We start from the raw sequence: 22,559 nt of genomic DNA on the forward strand, positions 1-22,559 counted from the left end.
AAAACTAATACTACACAAATTATTCACAAAACTATAACAATGCTACTAGTAGTATACCTTCTCGTCGCAATTTCCGTCGTCCAACCCACACTTCGGGGGCGTTAGTCCTCAACCCTTTGGAGGGAAACGCACTTACCACCCGGAGTGGCCGCGTCTGGCTTGGGGACGTTGAGGAACCAAAAACTCAGTGCTCTTGTGTCCTTTTGGGACTTACTCTACAGAGGACACCGCCGCCCCGGTTGGCCGTGGTGGTCCGAGAACACGAGCCGCACAATCAGCTCGGGGTGGCCACTTTTCTTGGTACCAACCTACTAGCCACCAATAGCGTCAGCGCCCTCTATAGGGAGAGTCCTGCCGTGGTCGCCAATTTGTTAGTCAAATTAGGCTCGTTCTCCCCAGAGCTAGCCAATTACTCCAAAGAGAGACACAGAGAGCTTTACTGTTTATTGTACGATCAGCTGAGCGGGTGTCCCCCTCGACTAATGCCAGAGGAATGGCACACCGAGACAAGCTTTACATTGTATATTTATAGCATTTTATACGTCATATTGGACCACACTGGTCGGAACATGTTTTTCTTGAGTCATCCTGAGGCAGGGGTCGTGAGTACATAGGTTCATTTACCTGCTGATGTCTACATTCCACGTTGCTCTCCTTGACCAAAGTACTAGCAATCTTTACCGACCAGTGCTTGTGACAGCAGGTCATAGTGACAGCAGGTCATAGGCTAGTATTGCATACAATAAATTTTCAATTCATCGATTTACCTATCATAGACTAACAGACGTTTTGGAGCATGAGCGTTCGTGGGCGAATACCCACTTCCTCAGATGCATGACATGCAGACATGCATCTGAGGAAGTGGGTATTCACCCCCGAAAGCTCATGCTCCAAAACGTCTGTTAGTCTATAAGGTGCCACAGGATTCTTTGCTGCTTTTACAGATCCAGACTAACCCAGCTACCCCTCTGATACTTGACATACAAGTAAAGTTTCAAATCCCTTGCAGGTTCGTTTGATTCAGGGAGATGCCACCGGCTGTCCTGGTCCTTGGGCCTCGGGAACTTGTCTCCAGTGTCACACACTAACACACTAGCAACTGCAAAGGTGCAACCCCTAACACTTCAGCAGCACTTCCCTTCCGTGCGATGTGAATATACCAGTTCCTGGGTGGGACCACAACATCCATCCATCAAAGGCAATCAGCAGCCGCAGGCTTTCGTGTCCTCCCCTCCCCTCTCCAGGCGAGGCTCATTGCAGGGGAGTCAGAAATACTTCAAGTCTTCTGCTCTCTGCGCTGGAAGGAAACTGAAGTTTTCCGTTTCCCCTCCGCTCTGTGCAGTTGCAGCCAGAGACGGCGGGCACATGGCTTCTGAGAGGGCTGCTCCCCGCAGCTGCCCAGGAGCAGGCAAGGCCAGGCATGTGATGTGCGTTTATTCCTAGGCAGTGCTGCTAACTTTGCAGTGGGAGGTCCGGTCTCTCCAGTCCAGACTTAGACCGACGCCTGTTAGCTGTGGGGCCTGGAGTAGCTCCCCTGGTCCGACCCCACCCACTGTGGCTCAGCTGATTTGTGCCTGGGTGCCCAGCCGTGGCCGTTGGAGTTGGGGTGAGTAAACTGCGTGGGATGCAAGAGTCAGAGCGGAGTGAGCAGCCTTAGGATTTTTAATGTGTTTGGTGCATTGCAAAGCCTTGGGGATCATTGCAGAAAAAACCCGTGTGTGTGTGTGCAAAGTATCAGCGTCCTGATTATATTATATCCTGCAAAAGGGGTGTGTGTGTGTCTGTGTGTGCCGCATCTGGGGAAGGGTAAGGTAACAACCCCACCCCTTGCTCTATAGCAACGGATGCCCCCCTTGCAAAGGCTGGTGAAAATGTTGGTTAGCAAAGTGTTTTGCCTGTCCTGGCTTTTGTTCGCAAAATGCGCCCTTGCCTCCCTTCCTGCAGGGTGATAGGTCCCTTCGTGTTTGTAAAGCCTTTAAGGCAGGGGGGTCCCAAATTTCCCCCCCTGTGGCCTACCTGTGAGGCCTGGGGCCCACTCTTAATGCTTCTCGAGGACAATTATCCCTGTTAAGTGTTACATCCATATAAACCATACCACCGTAAATAAACAATGAATGTTTCCTTTGCATTGTAGTACAAACAATTGTTATGCTAGCAATCCCTAATGCTCTGCCCTCAGAGAAATGCCACAAAATCTTTCAAACAGTTTGAGTAAACTCACACTTTAAAAAAATGTTTAGAGCCAAATGGGGTGTTCAACACATAATTTTGTATAAAAACTGAATACTCAGCAACACAACGGTGTTAACAAAATTGTTGACAAACACATTCTGTTGTTTGATTTTAAAACAAAATCGGCGTCCAGCTTTGGACACAATACTGTGTTTTCAGTTTTTTTTAGCGTAATAGCTACATTTCTGTGCTGTGTAAGTAAAGACCCAACCCTATTCTCTACTAATTAGAAAATAATCAAATATTGTAAATACAAATATAGAATAACGTACAGACCAGGAGTCATCTTAATGTGATGGCTGTACCGGCTTCTCCTTGCACAGGGATGGGGTAGCTAGGGGTTGTATGGGGGCCGTGGGGGTAGCTCACGGTGCAGGAATGGCATAGCTAGGGGCTGTGTGCAGACAGGGTGGTAGCTCAGGGTGCAGGGATGGTGTAACTAGGGGTTGTATGGGGGCCATGGGGATAGCTCACGGAGCAGGAATGGGGTAGCTAGGGGCTGTGTGCAGAGAGGGGTGTAGCTCAGGGTGCAGACGGAGTAGCTAGGGGCTGTGTGCAGACAGGGTGGTAGCTCAGGGTGCAGGGATGGGGTAACTAGGGGTTGTATGGGGGCCATGGGGGTAGCTCACGGTGCAGGAATAGGGTAGCTAGGGACTGTATGCAGAGAAGGATGTCGCTCAGGATGGTGTAGCCCAGCCGTGCACTCAGTCCCTAGCTGGCACAGCGTGGGCATCTCCACTCCTTGTGGCTGTGTGCGCGCTGGGCTGGGCCATGCCCATCCTACACTGTTACCGCGGCCACTGGCACCCAGTGTTTCGTGGGCACCATGGACTACACCTATCTGAGCCTGGAAGGCGTGGTGGCCGTTACCCAACCCATATGAGGAAACTGCCCTGGACACACAGTGGTTGGCGTCACTGCTGGCCCCCCAAAAAAGCCTCTGCCCATGATGGCGGAGCACCCAGGACTGTGTCACGGCCCACAGTTTGGGAACCCCTGCTTTACAGTTTGTAAAGCGCGTTTTGTTCCTTGGCGGGAAGATGGGCCATTGTGGAAAGGCAGGCCAGGCAGATCGGAGTGCCAAGGGTTTGGCTTGTAGTCCTTCCCACAGACCCTGATTATGCTGGGTGCTGCGTGGAAACAAGAGACAGCCAGTTATTCAGGAATTGCTGTTCTAGTCTTATTCCTGGGCGCTCTGAAGGCTATTTCTACACTAGCACTTTTGTTGGTAAGACTTTTGTTGGTGAGGGGTGTGAAAAATCGCACCCTGATCAACAAAAGTTTCACTGACAAAAGTGCCCACATGAACAGCTCTGTGTCATTGGGAGAAGCTCTCCTGCAGACAGAGCTACTACCGCTCCTTAGATCTGTAGTGTAGACATAACCTTATTCCAGAATAAGGGCTTTTCTACAAATCCAAATTAATCCAGTGTAAGGTAACATGTGAATTTAAAGCAATAAACTATTCCTGATAAACTCCATGCGTGAATGCTCTCGTTCCAAACCCTACCTTAATCTGAATTAACTGTCAAGTGCGGACAAATCCTAAGTGTACAACTTGGAAGTCCACAACTTTTATTGGGAAAGTTTCAAACAAAAGGCTTCCCCCACCAATCTTAAATAAAAATGGGGTATTTATAAAAACCGACCTTGTCCCTGTGCTCAGCCTGCCTGGGAATTTTACGTGTTTCAAGTTCCCTTTTCAAAAACTGAAGTAATTGGTCCCGGAATCAAGTGGTCTATTTTGAGAGGCAAGTCAGTGTTGCCTGCTCTGGTGGTTTTATTGCAATATTTCCTGTTTGCCGTAAAGCTCCAGCACTCAGAGAGAAGTGGTTAGTTGAGAATCTTCATTTTCATTAAAAGACAAAATGGTGAAATTGTGACCTGAATGCACCCTGAAGGTCCAGAAAACAGAAGGAAAATAGAAAGAACCCCCCAAAATTATTTATTTTTGAAAACATTTAAAGATTTTGGGGGGCCTGACTCCATGATTTTGGAACCTTTGGGGTCAGCAGTACTGCATGTGTCTTGTGAAAATGAATGGCCAGTCCCCTGCTCTCAAAGCGCTTTATAAAGGCGCAGAAGTTTCATCATGCCCACTCTACAGGTGGGAAACTGAGGCCCAGAGAGGGAATGTGAGGTCACAGAGTGAGCCAGTGCCAGAGCTGGAATAGAACCATAACCTCCCACTCCCAGGCCTTGCTGTTTTTTGTTGCATCCATTTTGTTTTCTAGTTCCTGTCCCATTTCTCACAATGCAAGTAGGTGACGTCAGTTTCATTTTTGTTTATGGTCAGTTTCACTTTCAGGCTCTTAATGGGCCAGTGTTTGGAGTGCAGAGGGCAGGACAGTGTTTATTTATTTCAAACAGCTTTCGCTGGATTTTTGTGTGTGCAATATCCTTTCTACTGGTCATAGTTTTTATAAAAGCTTCTATTTACAGGGTGTCTAGCTGAGGCCAAATGTAAATCCGAGGCATCCATTTAAAATAGCAGGGGATAGTCCTGGGCAGTGCAGTGAATGAAAGCGGCTAAAAATAACAGGCCCCAGGCCCCTCCTGGGGCTAAGTACAGTCAGTGCTTAGCCCCTTCAGTAGGGGTAGAGAACAATCTGCAGTGCGCTGCAGGCCCAGGACTGGGCCCATGGGGATTTTTGGGTGTGTTCTCTGAAGGGCAGCAGGTGCTGTGGGGCAGGGGAGGGTTTTCCATATTTCTTGCTGCAGACGCTCAGCATAATGGATTGTACTGCCAGAGTTGCCCACACCAGTTTGCAAGGCTGCTCCTGTGATTGAAGGCTGTAGGATCAACCTCTGAGGCCCAGTCAATGGACAGTTGGTGTCCGTAGCCTTTGTATCAGGTCTTTGGTCGCCTGTCACCAGTGCTTTTCATCCATAGTGGGAATGGTAGTTAGGGGACATACTCCGGAGCTGTTCTTGAAGATGTGCAGTGGATTTCCATTAAGGGCAAGTGTCGTGTAGGCTCCACACATCCACCATCTGAGAGCTGAGCCGGTGTAAACTCGTGATGAGCAGTAAGGGGGCTTCTCAGTCAGGTTCCTCCAACTCCACTGAGCCAGCTAGGCTGAAAGCCAGCCTCTATGAACCTGTAGAGACAGGGCCTGGAAGGGGACATGGCATGTGCTCTACCACCCTATGGTGCTCTCTCGCCCTGTCATCTGGTGATTCTGGCCTACCTACTAACAGAGGACTCTCCTGTTGACCAATATATGCCGGTCTAATAAACATATATCACATTATCAATATATGCTGTTTGGGCTAAGTATATCAATATGCATTAAACACACAATAATTTACTCCTGGGGGAATTCTGCACCAAAAAATTAAGAATTCTGCGCACAATATTTTAAAATTCTGCAAATTCTGTTTGTCAAAATAACACTACATAATCACGCCGATTTCAATTATTTTGGTAATTTATTTCAAAATACCTGTCAGCAAGTATGTCTATAACAATACAGACCCACACAAAAAAATTCCCCCAGGAGTAGAGAGTTAAAGAAACCCCTATAACAACCCAGTTACTCTCTCCCTTCCCACCCTGAGCCTAGCTGGGGGAGGGGGGAGAGACACCCACAACCCTTCCCCTCAGAGCCCAGCCATGCCTCCCCAGCCCAGACATCCATACCTCCTTCCCCCTAGAGCCCAACCGCAGCCCCCCCCCCTTGTCCAGACGCGTGCTCCCTCCTCCAGAGAGCCCAGGGGTCCAGAAGGAGAAACAGACTGATGCTCGGTCCCAGGCTGAGTTTTCTGTGTGCCATACTCTCCTTTCCTCAAGGCATTCTGGGAACTGCAGTTGCCAGGATCCCTCTAGCTCCCTGCCCCCAGCAGTGTCGTCTATGTGCTAGTGGCAGCTAGCAGCACTGCACCCCATTTCTGTGGGGGAAAGGAAATTCTGAATGCACAATGTTAATTTCTGCAAAATTCTGCATTGCGCAGTGGCGCAGAATTTCCCCAGGAGTAACAATATCAACATACAGTAGAACCTCAGAGTTATGAAAACCTTGGGAATGGAGATTGTTCGTAACTCTGAACAAAACATTATTGTTGTTCTTTCAGAAGTTTACAGCTGAACATTGACTTAATACAGCTTTGAAACTTTACTCTGCAGAAGAAAAATGCTGCTTTTAATCATGTTAATTTAAATGAAGCAAGCACAGAAACAATTTCCTTACCATGTCAAATCTTTTTTTAAACTTTCCTTTTTTGTTTTAGTAGTTTACATTTAACACAGTACTGTACTGTATTGGTATTATTTGAGGGGGCAAGGGGGAGATGGTGTCTCTGCTGCTGCTTGATTGCATACTTCCGGTTCCAAATGAGGTGTGTGGTTGACTGGTCAGTTTGTAATTCTAGTGTTCATAACTTTGAGGTTCTACTGTACCATTAGATTATATTTCAATCGGTTACATGGCCTGAACTGACCTCTGTCTTTCTATAATCCTGTACGCTTGTGCTGAGTATCCTACAGCAACTTGTGTTAGCTGAAGTAAACTTTGGCCTAAGTAGATAGTAAAACTGTCAGGAACAGAACATGTGGATGTTTTACCACAGTAACGGGTAGGGTGTAACTCTCTCTGACCAAACCTGGAATTGTTGGGAGATGTGTATAGGTTATTGAGGCCTGGTATGAATGACGCGTGCTTGACCTGAATACATGTGTTTTAAGTTGACAACTGAAGCAGGAGCTTAAGGTCAAGGACTATTAGAACTGTTTGTTTTTGCACAATCTTGTTCCAAGAAAAATATGGAAAATCAGCAGAAAAGGAAACAATACTGGCTTGACTGATATACAATTGTATAAGAATTGGAGGAACTAGCACTTCTTGGATCATGGTGGCCTGCCCAGGATTCTGTCTTTGGAATTGCATGGGTGGAAGGCCTAGTAAACAAAGGCGAAGAACTGGCAACGTGACGGAATAGACTAGAAATGGTTGCCTATGATTTCTGCAAACTGGAGTCGCTTATCGATCCAGAGTCCTGTGTGGATATAGATGTGGTTTGCACCGGCTCCCTGCATCCTATGATCTGATGATTGGAAGGAATCTCAACTGGCCATGGGGACCATTCTAACCTTTGGACTCTGGTCTAGTATGTTTGGGGTGTGAATGTGGAGTGAGTAAGGTTTGTTTTGTAATCAATAAAGAGCATTTAGAGTATTATATACCAACCCTGTGTCCGCTATCTGCCTGCTCCCCATCCCGTAGGGAGACCTCTTTTGCGAGTCTAACAGAATGTCTGTCTCAAAGATAAGGACAAGATATATGAGTTTTCTACGCTGGTACAAGCCCAGGGCATGCTTTCACACCCTGGGCATCTGGAATGCCTGAGTTCAGAACAGAAAGCTAACAGGTACAGCATGGTACCAGAAAAACAAGGTAGAAAGATGATTGGCTAAATCTAGCCTCAGATGATGTATACAGTGTCTTGTTTCTTGTGAATGGGTTGGACAGAAAAGGATCGCTTGGGGGGTGTAACTTTGGACCCATGCCTTCTTTGTAACCATGGTGCATGAGCCTGCTTCCTGGAAACTGGTATCGTACTGAACCTTTTTTCCTCTGTTCCACTATTACTGACTTTGAGCCATAAATCTGACTGACTGGTTATTTACTCTCTTGAGTATATTTCATAACAAGCAATTGACTGTATGGTTTACCAATAAACTGTTGCATAATTCGGGTAAGAGAAATCATGGAAAATGAGTAGCAGCTGACTTTGGTGTGGCAGACAGGTCTGCGATCCTACTGAATTGTAGAAAACCTGCCCTAAGGGCAGGGAAATGTACTAAAGGCAAAGTGAGGAGTGTTACCGAAAAGGAAGTCAGTGGAGCTAACCGTCAATCTTCAGCGGTGATAAACAAGTTGGGTATGAAGGGCTGAGGTCTGGAGGGTAGTTTGGAAATAGCAGGACCCTCTCACTACCCCTGCCACTGAACTGTTCTCTGGGCTGGGGATGTGTGGCCTGTCTGTGCTGATTAATTGATTGAGTTATGTGGGGTTTCAGTTGTTAATCAACTGAACTCACAACACATTTTCCTCCCCACCCCTTTTCTCCCAGGGCTTGAACGTGGAGGGGTTTCGGCTTGAGCAACAGGATGTTCCCCGGAAGAGGGCACCCAAATGATTTCTTCCATGTAAGTGGCTTCGGAGGGAAGGAGTTGGCGGAACCTGGTGTTGGGGGCAGAGGTGGGACCATTGCAGAATCGGCTCGTTCCACTGGGGACAAAGAGTTAATTTCCAAATGGTTCAGCGAGCCCTGGACCTGGCTGGGGAGAGGGGGGAGTTGTAAGCATGGACAGAACAATAAGGTCACCAGTGACAGGAGACACCTGGTTTTCTCCCTTCTCAGTCTACCTTCCTCTCTGTCCAAGCGGGAGTGTGTATGGGGGAGGGAAATGGTGGTGTTCCACCCAGTCCCTTCCCAAGCTCCCTGAATAGCTGGGTTGTTTCCACCAATGCAACCCAGCAGCGAAATGGCTGATGGGGTCAAATATTGTACGTCTCCCTCATTCGGCTCCAGAGTTAATGGTCAGTTGAGATGAACTTGGGGGCCAGTTGCACCTCTTCTGGAGCTACACAGCAAGCTGCATCTCTGATGTAAATCCACTGTCTCCGAGTCTCCGCCAGGCTTTGTGTCGTGGCACTGGGAACAGCTCTGGCCTGCCTACATCAGAAGCTGCACTTTCGGGGGTCTCGTTGCTGACTTGTCTGTGTTTGCTGGGATGCTTTGGGGTGGGAAGAACGTGTGGAATAAGAGGAGTTTCAGTCTAGCGGTAGGTTAAAAATGTACCAGTTCCCACCCATGTAACTGTGCCCCCCACGATCCACCTGCTGAGAGGGAGCAAGGAGACCACTGTCACTGAAGTAAAGGAGAAGATCCTGCATCCCCATGTGTCATGATCATTGCTACCCTCACCCCCGTGCCACATGTCTCATCTTTGCAGTCTTGCCCTCAGGATATCAGCCCCTCCGCCTACCCTGCCGACTTTCTCAGGGATGACGAGGGCATGGGGTGGGCGCCCCAGGACCATCAGGAGGCAGCCAGCTGGGATTACCGACACGGGAGACGCGAGGAAGGCTTCAGGGACAGGTGGCACTCGGTAAGCGGGTCTGGGCTGAGCCTGGAGGGGTGTTGTGTCCAGGCAGAGTGTGGGAAGTGGGCTGCAGTTGAGCTGGGGCTAGGACATGATCAGGGGACGTGGGTAGTGAGGACGATGTCCCGGGGAGAATTCCTGGAGCAGGCATAAGCAATCGTTGCTTGGTCACAGCTCTGTGACCCGCATGCAAATGAGTGGAGCCTTCCTGAACCCAGGCGGGGTGGATGTTAGGCTGGTCAGGAAGACTGAGGCAGCGGGGTAGGGGTTCCAGACTGGTTCTGCCAGGAGTCTAGATCTAGCCTTGCTTCCCAGGGGTCACAAACCCTCCAAGCCGTAGGAATAGGCCAAGGTGTTACATGCCCGGGGCTTGATTGGTCCTTAGGAGGTGAGCCAGTATCCTTCCTGCTAATGCATCCCAGCAGAACATCTTAGATGTGTCGCCTGCCTCTGACTGCTGTTGTTCCAGGCCACTCCTGCCACTCGCTGCCATTGACGCAGAGTGCCCTAGCAGGGGCCTGGGTGGCTGGACACCTGGGCTCTAATCCTGGCTGTGCCACTGACTTGCTGTGTGACCCTTGGCAAGTCACTCGACCTCTTCTTGCCTTGGTCCCCCCAGCACTTAATCACAAACAAACAGGGCTGGCCCACCTACCTCGCAGTTAAATGCCCCAGATGCATCCCTTGCTGCTGTGATGAAGCAGCAACGGTGAGGCACAAAACAGTGACTGGCTGAGAAAAGGTAAATAGGTCGCTCCTATTCACCTTCCTTCATCGCACAGGAGCAAGAGGACATTGATTAAAACTGATTGGAGCAGGTCCTTGTGTTTACAGTACACGTAATTAACCTGGGGCCTAGAGTTCAGTCAGGTTCAAAGGGGAATAGACATTTACTGATGGGGATAATGTGAATATTTGCAGTTACATTCCACAGGATAAAAAGACCACATAAAGGCTACAAACCTTCATGCTTCAGGGTACGAGACAGCCGCTAACTGATGGAGTCAGGCAAAAAATTCCCCTCTGGGCCAGTTATTCCATAATGTTCATTGCAGGGGTTTTGCACCTTCCTCTGAAGCAGCTTGTGCTGCTCACTGATGGAGACGGGATGCTGGAATAGATGCCCCCTCCTGGATCTGATCCAGTCTGGTAATCCCGATGAATGAGACCTCAGTCCCTGTGACACAAGGGCAGGTCATGCATCCCCATGTGTCTCACTCAGGACTGCCCTCACCCCACGTGTTGGGTCTTTGCAGCCCTTTTCCCGAGACATCGAACCCTACCCCGCTGACTTTTACGGGGGTGACAAGGGCAGGTGCTGGGCACCCCAGGACCATCAGCAGCCAGCCAGGTGGGAGAACCAACCCAGGAGGCACGAGGAAGGCTTCAGGGGTGGTTGGCACTCGGTAAGTGGGATCCAGGCTGAGCCCTGGTGCACCGCTGTGCTCACACAGACAGTGCAAGGACTGTGGGTGGCAGGGAGAATTCCTGGTTTGTTTGGAAGTGAGCAGAGCAATCTCTGCTTGGCTGCTTGAGTTGGTCACGGCTGTGTGGGGGGAACGCCCATGAACGGAGCCTTCCGGAGGGGTAGGAAATGAGGAATTCAGACCCCAGTATTAAGGGGGTCAGGAACTAACCGTCGGAGGAGGTTGGGTAGGTCAGGAGCACAGTGCAGACAATGGGGAGCCCCGGCAGGGTCTGAGGGTCACCACTGCCTCTTGCTGGTGTCCTGACCAGCCTCGGTCACTCAAGGGCTATGAAGTCTGGAAGCAGGCCATGGTGTTACACCAGTGGGGGCTTGACTCTCTCCCAGCAAGAGCAAGGAGGGGAGGGAGGATGATCAGGCTTGTGGGAGTTAGCAAGGGCCTGAACTGCTAATGCTCTCCAGTTGAAGGGGGGCAGGCAGAGGAAGAGGATTGCCACCTGCCTGGGAGAGAAAGGACGAGAGGCTTCTATCTGGACCCGAGACCCCTGTCATCACAGGTGGTGTTCCTCTTAGTGCTCCCGCTCCAAGCCATCCGGTTTCGTACAGTTCACTCTGTGTTCTGGTCTGGAGTTTAGAATAGGGGCCTGGGCGTGAGGACACCTGGGTTCTGTTCCTGATTCTACCACTGACTTGTTGTGGGACCTGTGGCAAGTCGCTGCACCTTTGTGCTTAGGTGTCCCCCTCTGTGGAATAGCGATCCTCCAGCTGACACCCCTGGGAGCTCCCTTTGAAACCACCCCGCCCACCTTCCCTCTGTGATTTAACAAGGAGGGAACCCCTGAGAGAGGGTTGTAACATAAGGAATGGGGGAGACGGTAGATCGGGGGGCCCGCTGACCTTCCCAGCCGGTCCAAGAACAAGGACACAGCCAATGACCTTGGAAGGAAACTGAAAGCTCCTAAAAGAAAACACTGTTTAGTTCGGGGATATAAATTAACCTGTGCAACTCATTGCCACAAGGTATCATACTGAAGGCAAGAGCTCTGTAGGATTTCAAAGAGGATGAGACATTCATAGGGGCAGTGAGCTTCCACAGGTGTAGTCCATAGGATAAAAATACCATGTAAAGGCTAGAAACCCTCAGGCTTCAGGGGACGAGACAGCCACTAACTGATAGGGTCAGGCAGAAAATTCGCCTCTGGTCCAGTTATTCCATAGTGTTCATTGCAGGGGTTCCTGCACCTTCCTCTGAAGCAGCTGGTACTAGTCATTGATGGGGACGAGATGCTGGAGTAGATGGCCCCCCTCTCGGCTCTGATCTACTCTGGGAATCCTTGTGAATGAGATCTCAGTCCCTGTGACACACGGGCAGGTCGTGCATCCCCGTGTGTCTCACTCAGGACTTCCCTCACCTCACGTGTTGGATCTTTGCAGCCCTTTTCCCGAGACATTGAACCCTACCCCGCTGACTTTTACGGGGGTGACAGCGGTGGATGCTGGGCACCCCAGGACCATCAGCAGCCAGCCAGGTGGGAGAACCAACCTGGGAGACATGAGGATGGTTTCAGGGATGAGTGGCACTCGGTAAGTGGGGTCCAGGTTGTGCCCATGAGAGGTGGGCAACGGTCAGACTGGGATTTGTTGGGGGCAAGGAATAACACTAGTATAATCTCTGCAGGGCTGATAGTGCTGGTTACAGCTCTGGGGATCTCAAGTGAACAGAGCCTTCCTGTGCTGGACAAACCAGAGGGAATTCTGGTCCCACTCTGGAAACTGGGTGAAACACCATGTAGTCTGTCCTCTGTCATGTTCTGCAGGAGACCTGCTGGAGCTGATTTCTTTATCACTGTACACAGACTCTCATGGGGCGCACTGTATGTTGGTGAATCTGGCAAGTCTGAGCCTGCAGATCTATCCATCTGTCACTTGGCTCTGCCCTGCCCCAAGCACCTAGCTCCCTGCACTGATCCCTGGAGCATGACCCATGCACATCCGTGTCCTGATGGCTCTTTGCTGAGGGACTGGTGCTGAGCAAACATGTCCCCAGTGTGCACGCACCCACCCTCGCCCCTCTTATACTGCACTATGGCTGGTGCGTTGTCTCCCACTACTGTTGTTCTGAGTCGTCACATTTCGTAAGAGTCCCTTCCAGAGAAGTAGCATGGTCAACTGTATTAAGTAGGTGACTGGGAACCAGGACGCCTGGGTTCTATCCCCAGACCTTGGGAGGAGAGCGTTGCCTGGTGCTTAGATCAGGTGACTGGGAACCAGGATGCCTGGGTTCTGTTCCTTGCTCAGGAGGGCAGAGTGAGCAGGTCTCCCCGTGCACTGCCTTGTTGAGCTTCTGCAAAGCACCCAGAGTCACCCCGCTGCCCCCACAACCTCTGTAACACGTGTCCCTTTTTTCAGGCCATGCCACCTAACCAGCACTGCCCGGAGTCAGTATTGAGGGAGGAACATGGCAACTCCTGGGACAGGCAGGTGTCCGCAGGGGAGGCGCTCGGGTGGCGACGGGAGAAGGGTGTTTTGGCTGGTGGGGATGCTGGGCTGGGCCTATTGCCTGGGGAGCTGAGGTTCTGAAATTCCAAGGTTGGCCCAGCAGAGAGGTTCGCTGAGTGAGCTGGATCCCAGGCGAGGGCTGCCCAAAGAGCACATCCAACCCCTGCAGTGCTGGCGTGACCCCCGTTCTGCACTCAAGTGATCCCAGGATATCCCACTGTTCTCAGGCTCATCCCTGGCTGGCCTGTTCCCACCGCTGCCGCTTTCCAGCTGTGACTGTCTGGGCAGCACCACTCTAAGGGGGATAATCTCATCTGGAGGGAGAAGGGGAAGGACACGGGTGGGGCTGCCAGGGGGTAGATACCAGGGGAAGGAGAAAATGGGTGTGCTGGCCTGGGGAAAGGTAAAAGTAGCTGGCCAGCCCTGGAGGTTGGAGCGCCAGGGTGGGATCTCAATGCCAGAGGAGACCTGGCTCTGCCCTTTGTCTGGAGACCTGGATGGGGGTTGGCTCAGAGAGAAGCTACTCACAGGCCACCTGTTCCTTCCACAGGGAGCAAGACTTCTTCCCCAGGAAGTACCGTGGCCGCGGCTGGAAGCATCACCGTGGTCCTTTCCGAGGCGGCTACCGAGGGAAATTCACCCCTCACTACCACTGCTTTCAGTCCTACTCCTCCAGAGGTCAGTCCCTCGGGGATGGGGGTGCCTATGCCATATGCCATATGAGCTCCTCAGCCCTAGGAAACAGCCCCTGGGTGGCAGTGCCCCATCCCGAGCTGCATTCCAGTGGCTCAGCACTGGGTGAGAAAGTCCTGCCAGTTCTGCCTGCCACCGAGGTCTCTCTAGCCTGGGGAGCAGGGGCTGGATCCCCGGGGATCTATTACAGGGGTCCCAGAAAGAGCTGCAAGCAGGGCATTGTGGACCACAGCTGCTGGCATGTGGCTCTGTTAGGAGAAGGATTCAGGGTGGAAGGAGGAACCCTGAAGCCCATAGGAGAGGCTAGATGGCAGAGTCTACCTGGGCTGAGGAGTGGCCCAGGAGGACCTGTTTGATTTTTCTCCACCCAGCATGGGCTGAGACTGGAGGGCAGAAGGAGTCTCAGTGCTAAAACCAGAGCTCCTGCCCCTCACTCAGGAGGAGGAACGTGGCCCAGCCCCCGAAGGCCCAGCATCCCTGCTGCCCCCTGGTTCTGTCTGCCTCATTCTATCCCCATTGATCTCTTTGCAGAAAAGTTCAAGTCATCCAGGTCGTCGGCCTCCCGTTCCCCAGAGAGATGCTTGGTGGTAAGAGGAGAGCGGCGTGTCTCTGCTACCTCTCTGTCGGCTGCTTCCCACCAGGAGGGCGGCGGAGGGGATGAGCTGGGTCCTGGGGTCTAGTCCCTCAAGCTTCCCTGCACCCCAGCTGGGCAGGGGGCAGAGGAGCTGCTGGGGAGGAAGTGGTTTTGTAACCACCTGCTCGTGGCTGGGGTTCCTGCTTGCGCTACCTGGCCAGTCCCGGAGGGTGACTGCCTGTGGGTATCCACCGAGCAGACGCAGGGTGGGCGCCCCCTAGGTGTGACTAAATCCTCCCCCTTTACACGAGCATGTCCCAGTCAGTGGGGCTGCCTCAGCATAACCGAAGGGAGAACTTGGCCCGTAGTTGCTGTGGAGCTGATTGTGGTGGGCATTCCCCAGAGCAGCAAGCCCCACAAAGCTAGAGCCCAGTTGCCCCCACCCCCATCTGGTGAACTGCAGTCTGGAAACAGGCTGGTGCTTCCAAAGCTGACTGAGGGATTGGGATTTCTGGTTCCTGCGGCAATTGAATACGGACTGGGCAGCCAACCCCTGGAGGCGACTTTGGGAGGGTCAGACTGTCTTTCAGCCAAGGACCCTCTGTGGGCCAGGGAGGGGAAGGGAGATGTCCACAGTCTCACTGGAATTCCCAACCACAGCTAGAAAAGCCTGCAGACTGTTAGCCAAGGACAGGAAGGCTGGACCAGTGGTTAGGGCCTGAGCCTTGGAATTCAGAGATGTGGATTCAGTTCCTGCTCTGCCGCAGTGTCCCTGTGTTACCTTAGGCGAGTCACTTAGTCTCTCTGTGCTTAGCCCGACCTCGCAGGGGTGTGGCGAGGATAAACACAGTAAAGAATTTGAGGGGCTAAGATATGGCCGTAATGGAGGGCCACAGGAGGACATGAGTGATTCCAGCCTCTGCTCTTTTTCCTTCCTACAGTCGAGTAGAAAGAAAAGTGTTTCTTCTAAGACAGAGAAAGCGAAATCAGCAGCGCCCAAAAAGCCTGGAAAACCCAAGAAAGACTCTGCAGCTCCAGTGAAAGAACCCAAACCACCCCAGGTCAAGGGCCACAGGGAGGGGTGGGGCGGGGCGGAGAACGGGCTGGGTTTCCTGGGCAATGGATGGGTGTCAAGGACGAGGTTGTGTCCTAAGTCCCTCAGGCGTAAGGGGATTTGTGTGACACTCGGGTACTGCAGAGTACGGGGAGAAAGGTGGGTATTGTCCCTGCCCCAAAGAGCTTCCAATCTAAGGTGGGGCCATACGAGAAGATAACAGGCACAGCCCATTCCCCTAGGCACTTTTTGGTGCCTACTCACTCTCTTAGAGCAAGATCACTGTCTTATTGGAACTGCTTTTTCCCAGCATGCCTTGCTGGGATTGGCCCTCTATATTTGGCAAAGGCAAGCGGCAGCAACCTTGCCAGGGCCATTTTGCAGCAGGCAGCTGCTGGCTGCACCGCCCTCTGTTCCAGCAGAGAAGTCCCTGCTACGGCTTCCCCTTTCATCTACTTGCTGAGGGCTCAGTCAAGTTCTTGGGGACACTGAGATGAACCCCAGGCACAGCAGCAGCCTGCTAGGGGGAGATTCAATTCCTCTTTCTTGGACCCAGGTGCAGGCTGGCAATTGTTCTGCCGTAGCGAGGGTGTGAATTAAGTGCTGGTGAAAGCTGCTGGACTGGCAGCTTTATGCCCATCTGTAGCCTGGGCAGATGGAATGCAAGCTCACCAGTTTGCTATCCTCCTCTGATTGTCTAACCTCCTTCCCTCATCCCGTCTGAAACCTCTGTAGATCCAGCTGGATGCTAACCAGACAGCCACAGACCCTTCCAGCCAAGCCGGCTCTGCGCTGGATACTGAACCCCCAGCTTCACCCGAAACCACAGAGGATCTTCATCCCTTGGGAACGGAAGGAATTGAGCTGGTAGGAACTCACTCAGCTCTTCTCACTCTGCTTGCAGCAGATGTGTTGGTGCCCTAGGGCACTGCAATAGCCTCCACATGCTAGGTGCTGTACGTACCTGTAACAAAGGGACACTTGCTGCCCAAAGGAGTTTGCAGTCTGAGGAGGACAGGACGGGATTTGGTTCCCCTTGTCCCTACATGTTGCTTCCTTTCACTCGCCCACCATGACTTGTGCAGGGCTCCCCTTTGGATCTCAGAAGCACCCCTGCATCCTTAGTGATGGCTGTGGCAGCACAGCAAGGAGGGTGTCAAAGCAGCCAGTGTGAAAGATTCTGGGTAGCCTCTTCCCCTTTAATCTTGGGACACTTTGCCAAGACTCACTGTAAAGGAGGCTAATGATGATGTCAGCTTTTTGTGGCTTGGGCAGCTGTCTGGGGGGAGTTCGAGCTGAGACCCACCAAACTCACTTCACACAGGCCACCGGATGGCTCTGTGTCAATAGGCTGGTTTTCAGGGGGAGCCTGAATTCCCGTGCAGCAGCAAGCTGGAAATCATACACAAGGAACGTTCTGCGTGCGTCTCTGCAACACTCCCCATTGCAGAGAGAAATGGGATGGGGGCGGATTTTATTCCGGGCTTCTACAGTTGCGGAATCTCCTCTAGAACCACAGATTCTGATTGACTGTCAGCATTTCCCAGAACCACTGTTCACTCCTGCACCCACAGCTCCTATCCTGCCCTGGGACTGTCCTCATCTGTTTGAAATCTCTGCAGGTCCAGCTGGGGGCCAGTCTGGAGGCTGCAGACAATCACAGCCAGGCCTGCTGCATTCTGGCAACTGACTCAGTCCTGGCTGACACCCCGGAGGATCTTTGTCTCCCGGAGGAAGAAATCAAGCTGGTATGAGCTTATCCGTCCCCCCTTTCAGCTATTCCCCAAGGTCAGATGTGTTGGTGCTCTGGGGGGAGATGGGATTTGAAGTCCCTTCCTCATGCCCATCTGGCATTTATTGACAGTGGATTGCTGTTAAGTCCCAAACACACCTCATAAGCCTTGGCGCCAGCTGCAGTAGTGCTTCAAAGGAATTTCCAAGACAACTGGCTCAAAAGTTTGTGGGTAGCGTCTGCATGGTCCATTCAGTCCTTTGGACTCTGCTAAGGCAGTCCAGGAGACAGCTAAGTGCAAACAAGGGGGATGATGGGGATGGGGGCATATGTCCAGCAGCAGCAGTAGCACTGTTACATCGCTGGTGATGTCGAGGTGCAAGGCTGCTCAGATAGGAGTCTGCCCCCTCCCCTAACTTGGGTCGCAAGTGCATTTCATGTGTTCTGTGGTGTGGAACAGGAGGCAGTGTTGTCTAATGGCTAGAACACTGGACTGGGATGCAGGAGATCTGGAATCTGTTCTCAGCTGTGCCCCTCGCCAGCTGGGTGACCTTGAGTGAATCACTTCCCCTCCCCGTGCCTCAGTTTCCCCATTTGTAAAATGGGACTCATGATACTGACCTCCTTTGTCAAGCGCTATGAGCTCTAGGGATTAAAAGCACTAGCTAAGCGCTAGGGATTATTATTACAGTCGTCTTTGTAATGCTCCCAGTTGCTGTGAGACATCAGAGGGATTTTATCCCTGCAGAATCTGCCCTGAAGCTGCAAAGTTTGGTTGCAGTGTTGGAGCTTCTGGTGCTCCTGTTTTGCTCATGCACCCACAGCCCCATCCTCCCTTGGGACAATCTAACTGTTCCTCACTCCATCTGAAAACTCACAGGTCCAGTTGGAAGCCAGCCATGAAGCCACAGACGATCCCAGCCAGGCTGGCTCTGATCTGGCTGATGAGCCCCCAGCCTCACCTGAAACTACAGAGGAGCATCATCCCATCAGAACAGAAGATACTGAGATGGTATGAACTCACCCTCCCTTCTCCTTCTCCTTGGATCAGATGCACTGGGGCCTTAGGATAAGGTGGGGTTTGATGCCCTCTTCCCACACATTACCTGCTTCCATTTGCCTGCCCCATCCCATGGAATTGATGCTTGTTCCCAGAATCCTCTGCGCTACCCCAGCCGTGCATCAGTGGAGGCAACAAGACTAACTCGTGCTAAGGGTTCTGGGGAACATTCCCACGGCCCAGCTTTGATTTGTCAGTGTCTTCGCTGCTGCCATAGGAGGTGCCTCTGGAATGGCATAACCTCCCTCATCCATCCCCCCTGCAATCTCCACAGCTCCAGCTGGAAGACAACCTGAAGGCCCCAGATCTTCTCAGCCAGGCTGTCTCTGCTCTAGCTGCTTTACCTCCAGTCTCGTCTGAGATCACAGAGGAGCTGCCTCCCGTGAGAAAGGAAGAAATTGAGCTGGTATGAACTGACCTGTTTGCCCCATTCTCCCAGGTTGGCACCCTAGGCCTGGGAGAGATTAAGTCCTTGCCCAGCCCGCTTTTGTTTCCCAAAACACCCCCAGAATCCTTTGCATGGGTGCTTCAAAGCAGGTGCCAAGGCAGTAGATTCTGGGAAACATCCCCCGTGAGCCATTAATTTCTTGGCAGCTTTGCTAGGGCTGTCCGTGGTGGTGGTTTTTGTGCCAGGGGTGCCTGCCCACCGTGAACTGGACTGAGAGCCGTCAATCTCGGTTAAGGCTGGTTCCCCACTCTGGCACTTCGAGCGCAGAAGGTGGGGCCCTGCAAGGATTTTAAAAATCAATACTGGCCACTCCAGGCTTGTATTAAACTCCCAAGGTTACAGCTTCTCTCTGGCCTTGGATGGGTACATACTGCTACCACCTAAATGCAAAACCCCTTGGGACCCAGTAAGGTGCACTTGGGAATTCCTTCTTGTGGGATACCCTCAAGCCTTTTCATCCCCCCTCCAGGGAAGAGCTGAGAAAGAAAAGAAAGGAAATTAGCTGTTGCCCCCAGCTAATTAAACAACATATGCACAAACCTCTTGGGACACCAAAAATCCAATCCTGTTCTTAAAAAAAAAAAAAAAAAAGGTAAATTTTATTAAAAACAAAAAGAGAGAAAATACATCTGGAACTTAGGCTTTTGCTATATTTAAAAAACCCACTTACAAAAATTAAACTTCAAGAATAACCTTCTTGAGGTCCAGCTTCAAGGTTACAAGCCAAACAAAAAAGCATTTGGGGTTAGCATAGAGGAATCCGCAAGCCCATAAGACATAACCAAAAATAAAGCTAATCGCATCTTTCTAGACATTTTCCGATTCGTGAGGAGGTTTTAGGTATGATCTGATGATTTCCATACCTGCTAAAAAGCTTTTTACAGCACAGTCCCAGCCCTGTCTCTGCTCTTTCCCCTCGCTCCAGAGAACAACAGACCAGACAAAGGGAAGTTTTTTCCCATTTTAAAAAATTCTAGCCTTCCCATTGGCTCTTTTGGTCAGGTGCCCACTCCTTTCCTTTTACCTGGGGACTTTTTAACCCTTTACAGGTAAAGCAAGTAGAGAACAGCTACTAAGAGGGATTTCATAGCTAACTGGCTGGCTGGGTGTCCATAAAAGGGAGCTACCCCGCCTTCATTTATCACAACCTCCCTTCACATAAAGGACAAGAACAGCGATCCGACTGTAACGACTTTTCATCGCAGCTGACTTGGACTGGTGCCCGTTTCTGTCACCCCCTATTCTTTTTTTAAAGGGAAACTGCCCCTTGCTACCCAGACAGGAAGCTGGGGCAGGTGGCATAAAGCTCAGAAAAATGCTTTAAAATATTCTACAGCCATCCCTCTAATGCTCCCACTTTCACCAAGCGATGATGGGGAGAGTTTATCCCTGGCTTCTCCACTCACTATTGGATTTGATTTGGGGGACGATTTAATTTATCAGTAGCCCTGTTTGCTCATGTACCTGCAAACGTCCAACCCTGTTTTCCCCCAGAGCAGGTTAACCTCCTTCCCTCACCCTGTCTGAAATCAACGCAGGAGCAGCTGGCCGCTCATCAGGAGGACGCAGGCTATCCTTACCAGGCCTGCTCTGCTCTGGCTACCTCAGCAGAGACCATGCAGTACCTTCGTTCTGCTGCCATACTGGCCAGAAAGGAAGAAATTGAGCTGGTAAGTTCTAACAGTCCCCTCTTGCTCACCCAGAAGCAGGGTCGGACCTAGATGCATTGAGGCTCTTGATGTGTGTAGGATCTGGGTTTCCCTTCCCCTCCCAAACCACTTCCATCATCTGCATGGCCCGCCCCAAATCCCTTGCAACAGCTGCAGTGAGGGCTTCAAAGCAGGTGCAATAGGTTCAGGGAGAGTGTTTCGTGTGTCTGCTATCCATGAATGACCAGTGTGATCCTGGGTTGGGAAGAGTGAGGTTAGAGGTAAAACCCCAACGCCAGCCAGGAGCAGTTCAGGACTAGGGAGTTTGGTGCCAGGAAGTCAGAGCAACCTCACTCCTAGCCCAGTCCTCCTCCTTGATTTGTTTTTGGTGCCGTGATGGCCACAGGCACGGGAAAAATATTCTTCCTCCTGGATTCACACTCCTCTGGGGAGTGGCTTAAACGGCCAGGGACTGGGAGCAGTCTGAGGGCTTGCCCTGTTGTTTAACACTCCCAGGTGGATTGGCTAGCTGGCCCATCTGTCACCCCTTTGGCTGAGGCTCCAGAGCCTGACCCCTTGCAAGGTTCTCAGGATAGCAAAGTGTTCTGGGCGGAGGGAGGGAACGGCCAGACAGGAGCAAGGAGAGGTTCTCGGGCTGCCCAGCAGAGGTTCATCATGCCAGCAGCAGGGATCAATGAAAGCACATTATTGCCCCAGCCCTAGGGGGTGCCACTGGCCTGAGTCGTAGGGTGGCTCAGTACATCTGGGGGGAATCTCGGGCACCCAGGTTGAGTTTCGGAACTTGCCTGCCCGCCGCCTTGTCTGACAAGCTCCCCTTCTCCCCTCCCTACAGTCCTACCAGCAATCCAGCCTGGCCTTTGCTGTGGTGGCCACCATGCTGCTGCACAAGGAGCCCTCCATGGAGGCGGCGATGGGGTCTGCGCTGCGGGCCAACCTGCGGCAGGTCGGGGGCCACTGCCTGCGGGAGCTGGAGCGCTTCATTAGCAGCTACGACTCGGGCTCCACCCGCTCATGAGAGGCGGCACAGCGAGAGACATCTGCTCCGGCTCTGAGCCTGATGGGGGGGAGGAGGGGGGAGCGCTGCTGGGGACTGGGGCTGAAGCCCCAGCAGTGGTTCTGGCTGGGATGAGAAACCAGCAGCTGTGGACTTGTGCGGCTGCAGCTGGAGATGATGGAGTGGGAGCAGAGTCCCAGCGTGGAGGGCTGCAGTCCTGGTGCTGATGCTGGACAATGGCATGGAACGGGAAAGGGGCTGTTGGCTTGACATGGTGGGGAGGGTTAGTAATTTGGGAAGGGAGGGAAGGGGAGGGAAGGAGATGGCCTAGGGGAGGGCTGAGCGGTGCTAGGGCCGAAGGAGTCCGTAACCGTGGGGATGGATAAGTGGTGCCAGGGGCTGGGTACGGGGATTGTTGGGCGGGGCTGACTGAAGCCAACACTGTGAGTGATGGGCGACAGCCTCCTCAGAACACTTGCAGCAGTTTCACCCGACCAGGATCGGGGCCCCTGAGCCTCATGGTTTCATTGAAGGAGAGGAGTCCCTGAAAGTCCCTGCTTGTCTTCTCTGAACTTTGAAATGTGTGCGTGTTTGTGGAGAAAATTGTTTTAACTCTGAAAAATAAAATGGCAGGGGGCGGGCGGAGCGCCCCCTGCAGCTGCCCCTGTGCCATCAGCATTCCTGTGTAAAGGCAGCAGCTGTTCGGTTGAGGCTGTTCTATGCTTGTTTCAAAACATTCAATGTGGGGTATTTTTCCCATAGGAGGGACTGGTGGCTCTGCTTGCGTGAGGTGTGATGCAGGTAGCTACAGGAGGTGGGATTTTTAAAGGAGCTAAGGGCTGGATTATTTTCAAGCCCTCAGCACCCAGTGTGCTGGGCTCCTCGGGAAATCTCTCCACTTAATTTTCTGTCTAAATTGGAGCTGGCCTTAGGCCAGTTTAATCCTCAGTCCCACGCAGAAGCATGGCTGCCCTGCTCCTCTGTGTTTGCAGTCCTGGACTCCCCACCCAGCTCTGCTGATGCACCTCTCTTCTGACTTGCAGCTCCCCTGCTCTTCCTTACCTGGGCT

At 51.9% G+C, this 22,559-nt stretch overlaps 1 protein-coding gene across 7 annotated transcripts; it reads left to right on the top strand.

The window, feature by feature from the left end:
- Positions 1-1,367: 1,367 nt before the first annotated feature.
- Positions 1,368-21,754, top strand: LOC127052303 (periphilin-1-like). Of its 7 annotated transcripts, none has more exons than XM_050955857.1 (15): positions 1,368-1,643; positions 8,305-8,380; positions 9,191-9,346; positions 10,597-10,746; positions 12,201-12,350; positions 13,176-13,247; positions 13,820-13,943; positions 14,490-14,545; positions 15,474-15,593; positions 16,322-16,453; positions 17,209-17,334; positions 18,199-18,330; positions 18,653-18,784; positions 20,326-20,496; positions 21,329-21,754. In XM_050955857.1, exons 2-15 carry the CDS (start codon positions 8,342-8,344, stop codon positions 21,509-21,511), a joined length of 1,743 nt encoding a protein of 580 aa, XP_050811814.1. In that variant the 5' UTR covers positions 1,368-1,643; positions 8,305-8,341; the 3' UTR covers positions 21,512-21,754. The 7 variants fall into 7 exon arrangements, with proteins under 7 accessions (XP_050811814.1, XP_050811813.1, XP_050811815.1 ...); XM_050955856.1 differs by having other exon boundaries at positions 1,368-1,606; XM_050955858.1 differs by having other exon boundaries at positions 1,368-1,606; positions 20,365-20,496.
- Positions 21,755-22,559: the final 805 nt, after the last annotated feature.

Source organism: Gopherus flavomarginatus, chromosome 5, assembly GCF_025201925.1.
Source record: "Gopherus flavomarginatus isolate rGopFla2 chromosome 5, rGopFla2.mat.asm, whole genome shotgun sequence".
NCBI classification, from domain to species: Eukaryota; Metazoa; Chordata; order Testudines; family Testudinidae; genus Gopherus; species Gopherus flavomarginatus.